General features: G+C 41.0%; 1 protein-coding gene across 1 annotated transcript in view; it reads right to left on the reverse strand.

Annotated features, from left to right (window-relative positions):
• Positions 1-4,769, reverse strand: part of tmprss2 (transmembrane serine protease 2) — a 46,190-nt gene that overhangs the window by 17,345 nt on the left and 24,076 nt on the right. The window contains exon 7 of the mRNA XM_014021129.1: positions 3,249-3,417. Coding sequence (XP_013876583.1) covers positions 3,249-3,417 — 169 coding nt within the window. The remainder of the gene's footprint in view (positions 1-3,248; positions 3,418-4,769) is intronic.

Below are 4,769 nucleotides of genomic sequence, written 5' to 3' on the forward strand. Positions count from 1 at the left end.
TTTACAATTGTAAACGCTAAACTACAGAGTTTAAATATTACTAAACTTTGGTGCAGTACCAGGTTGTGTACAGCAGGGGGCAGTATTGGACCATTACAACGCTCCATTGAATCTCATTATATGAATTTGAAATAAAGTTTAAACATTAATATTTCAAAAACTACAAGTTGTACAGGTACCAAAAGGCATAGCAATCATTTGGCACAGGACCTTTACAGATAGAAATTACAATAGCAGCTGTAGGACAATGTATGCAGGAGCATTGGACTTTCAGAATAAACTTTGACCAAGTTCAAATGTGTTTTCTATACCAGCTTGTGCCTGTCACATCAGCAGGTGTTTGTAATTAAGGTAGTTGTGTGACAATAAGAAGTTTGAAGAGATTTTTTTAAAAGTTGCAGTAGCTGGATTTGAACCCTGATCTCCCGCATGAAAGCCTACAGTGCTCATCATGAGTATATAGGAGATGTGACAGAGGACAATCCCAGGGATTGGATTGTATGTATACAGAAAAAGTTTACCTTGTCAATGCAATTATTGACACTTAAGTGCAATGTATTTCAGCAAGAGGACAACATAAAGACAGTATTACATTAAAACATTTAAATACAATCATATTAYTATTGTAATCACTGAAGTACTGAGTTTAAATATTATGAAACTATGGTGCAGTACCATATTGTGTAGATGCAGCAGGGTTGCAGTATTGGACCAATACAAGGCTCCATTGACTGCCATTATAATTTATTAAACATTAATATTTCAAAAACTATAAGTTTTACAGGCACCAAAAGGCATAGCCATTATTTGGCACAGGGGCTTTACAGATATAAATTACAATGGCAGCTCTAGGACAAAGTATGCAGGAGGAGAAGCATGGCAAAATTGAGATGACTTGGATGGGAAACAAATCACAATAGTGTGCATTGCATTAGTAATGCACACTGATTATGGATTTGMTCAACTGGTCTCTGAATGCAATCAACACCATTTTTCAACACTGAGATTGGAACATGGGGAGCGCAGCTGTCTGAGTGGAATGGTGGCGGCAGGGCAAGTGTCTGGGTCTTGGGGCTGGAACCTCATTTGTTTGGCCCCGCTTTTCATCGCAGATGTTGAAGATCTGTATATTTTTTTGGATCCATGATAACTGGATTCCTGCTGATCGGCTGTGGAGGTGTACTGGTTTATCGGAAAATGAAAGTGATCCTGACAGAAGTTCGGAAATGCCAAAAGCTGTCAGGGACCGTGGGTGGGATTTACCGTARTGGAAATGCACAGACTCAAATGCTGGGGGATATAAGTTGCAAACTGGACGTGATTCTGATGAGGATCACAGTTCAGCAGCATGCCTGTGAGGAGTAAGATTACACCTGGGTGAAGTTTCACATGGAGASAGGCGAGGAGGTACTGTAATTTGGAACATTGGCTTTTTTCGCAAACAGAGATGCAGTTGACACAAAGCAGAGAAAACCAGGCTGCTTGGCCAAAACAATTATGTTTATTATTGGATCCCTTGCAGCTGGTGACCTTGGGTTGCCAACTATCAAACCTCCCTGGATGACACGTGAGAAAAAAGCCTTGACTGCCCCCATCCCTACCCGTATCACCTATGAGTGGATCAGTCTGAAAGCCACGTTGGGTGGAGACAGAGAACTGACTCTGGTGATTTGTGCTTTGGCTGACAACAACTTGCTACGGACATTGGAGGTCTTTGATCAGTTCCAACACGGAGTACTAACCTGGAATGTCACCGGCTCCGCTGAACCCCACCCCATACCATGTGTTTGTCCCCCCACCCCCTCCACTCCTTCGCTGCCTTGCACTTGCTGAGTGATTTTTTTGGGCGCACGGTTCTGTGTTTCTGTGTAAAACATAGGATCAAAGCACTTTTTTAAACTAGCCTTTCCTAGTGTGAGTGTATTTTAGGCTGCAAAAGTAGCGCACATTAGTGCGAAAGACCATGACATTCGTTCTCCCATGTTTGTTATGTGTGTCTTCCCTGAACGGATGTTCTAAACTGCAAGTTCCTAGTCTGTGTTTATCACTGACAATGGCAATAAAGCTCTGACGTTAATGCCAACACCAAACAGTTTTAGTCTTCTTAAAAATATARAGTCTCCACTGTAGTCTTGAACACAGAAAGTCAGTGTTGGCTTTCCAACACAACACACTTTCCAAGTGAGTCCCTAGGTATTTATATAGTGGTCCTTGTTGAATCACAGTGTCCTTTATGATGACATCATAGACGATGGTCATAGACGTTCCTATGGTCYAAGATTTTTTTTGTCTTTTTCACATTTACAGGAGACGATTCTTATCGCAACACTTAGTGACGGAGTCTATTTCACTGTAGTATGATGATGTGTCCATGTCCTTTTGTAGAAGACAGAACTAACTAAGAGGCCATACTAACTAAGAGGTTATTTGGGTGAATACTCATGCATTCACTTATGTATAAGGCAAAAAGAACCAGAGATGATACACTGCCTTGTGGAACTCCAGTGTTTTTATGTCTAACATCTGATACTGTTCCACTCACCCGAYCACGTTGTGTTCTGTTATTTAYAAAAAGAGTAAAACCATCTYATTAAATAGACACTAACACCGTGTTCAGAAGCTTGTTTTCTCTAGGAGTAGGTGTGTTTGCAGGGTCAGAGGGTGAACTAAAGTCCACAAATAAAACACGGAGCACAGGCCTTAGTATTTTCAAGATGTTTAGACACAGGATGAACAATGCTAATAGCATCTTCAGTGCTTCTGTTTTTCTTGTAAGCAAACTGGTAGGTGTCAACGTCTTTCTCAAACTGTGACATAAGTTTCTCAAATTTTCACAAGATTTGAGGTCAAGGCCACAGGACACAAACTGTCATTTGTAGTAGTCCCAGATTTTGTAGGAATCAGTGTTAATATGAGATAGTTTTCATGCTGCTGGCACTGTGTGAGTGTTAAGCGATTGCWGGAATAAAGGACACCAAGCAGCTGTGAGTTCCTCAGCCCAGTTTTTTTTTATCAGAAAAGCTGAAAACCCATCAGGTCCCATTCTCTTGATATTACAGGAGAAAGAAACCAAATGCATGTATTTTAAAACATTGCTTTGTGACAAAATGGGAAAAGTTCAAAGTGTCAGTGCTTGTGAAACACCCAGTCACAGATAGGTAACTTGTGATCAGCAGAATCTTTAGTTTAGGTTTTGTGAAACAGCTTGCTGAACATGAGAAGAAATGAAGGAAAGTGGAAAAGCTGACCTCTGGAAGCAGTGTGCTGCAGACAGGATCCACTTCGGGCCGATYATGGAGCCTCCACACACATGTTGATTAGAAATCTGGAGACTGACCTGCCACGGCCAGGCTCCGTTCACAGCCTCTGTGCCGCCCACAATACGACTGCTGGGATCTGCTGAATTTGTGCCACATTCTAACAGCCACAGGTTGGAAAACAAACAAGGAAATAGAAAGTTCAGGACTTATGACTCTGTTTATTTAGATCAGAGGATCAGAAGCATTTGATAGGAGGCCTTGTTGGTGKTCTTGCAGCTTATTATTCATTTCTGCGTGGTATTTTCATTTTCTTAGACAAAGGACTCAGTTTACATATGACAGAAATAAAAGAAACTTGACAGTACACTGGAGTAAGGTTGTTTTTATCATTTTTATGTGTACTCTGTGTTGTCTGAGGTTAAATGTGATTCAGTTTCATCGCTAGGGCTTCAATCATATAAACTCAAACTTAAAAAAACCCAGTGTTCAGACACTCCTTTCATCCAGAAAACAGAACAGAGTCGTATTTCTGTGTTTTCAGGTCAGATTCTGGACTTAATGGTTTAAAACTGTCAACTGCAAAACTTTGTGTGGCTGTCCACACGTTTTCAGGGCAGTTAAAACATGTTTGTGTATTTACACACACTTTAATTCAATGTTCAGTTTGATACATCCTGGTGTGTGGAATCTATGCACTGTTACATGAGGCTCCTGGAGAGCTTCACTACTCACAGAAACCACTCATAACTAGACAGGAAGTCACCTAAATGCATGCTGACAAGAACTAAAGTTTGTGGGAGTGACGAGACAATACTTTTAACTACCGTGTGTGTGTTATGTTTTGTCTGGGTTCATGTTTTTATTTTGACTTTATTCTGATTTTTGTCATGTTCCTCTGTTTTCTTCCTCCTGTCTGCCTTTGCTCCAGCCCCGCCCACTCACACCTGATCCTCATGTTTCTCTCCCAGGTGTTCCCTGTTTGTGCTCATTAGATCACCTTTATATTCTGTGTCTTGTCTTCACTTCCCGGTCAGGTCATTGTTTGGTTATGTTCTGTATTGTGTTGTATTGTGCCTTGTCCTGCCCTACCAAGCCTTGTAAGTTTTTTGAGCTGCCCAGTCAGCACCTTTTTTTTTTGTTAAATAAATACTTTGTTTGTTGGAACCTTGAAACTGCCTGCATCATGGGTTCATTCCTGCCTGAGACTCATAACAGAATGACCCGACAGGGAAGTGAAGACAAGACACAGAATATAAAGGTGAGACTAATGAGCACAAACAGGGAACACCTGGGGGAGAAATATGAGGATCAGGTGTGAGTGGGCGGGGCTGGAGCAAAGGCAGACAGGTGGAAGAAAAGAGAGGAACTTGACAAAAATCAGAATAAAGTCAAAATAAAAACATGAACCCAGACGAAACATTACAGTGTGTGTGTGTTTATTATTAATGTGCAAGTGTACCAACAAATACATGTGTCAATATGTCCCAGTTAGTACCTCACCAGTGCAAA

Source organism: Austrofundulus limnaeus, unplaced genomic scaffold (assembly GCF_001266775.1).
Source record: "Austrofundulus limnaeus strain Quisiro unplaced genomic scaffold, Austrofundulus_limnaeus-1.0 Scaffold279, whole genome shotgun sequence".
Classification (NCBI taxonomy): Eukaryota; Metazoa; Chordata; class Actinopteri; order Cyprinodontiformes; family Rivulidae; genus Austrofundulus; species Austrofundulus limnaeus.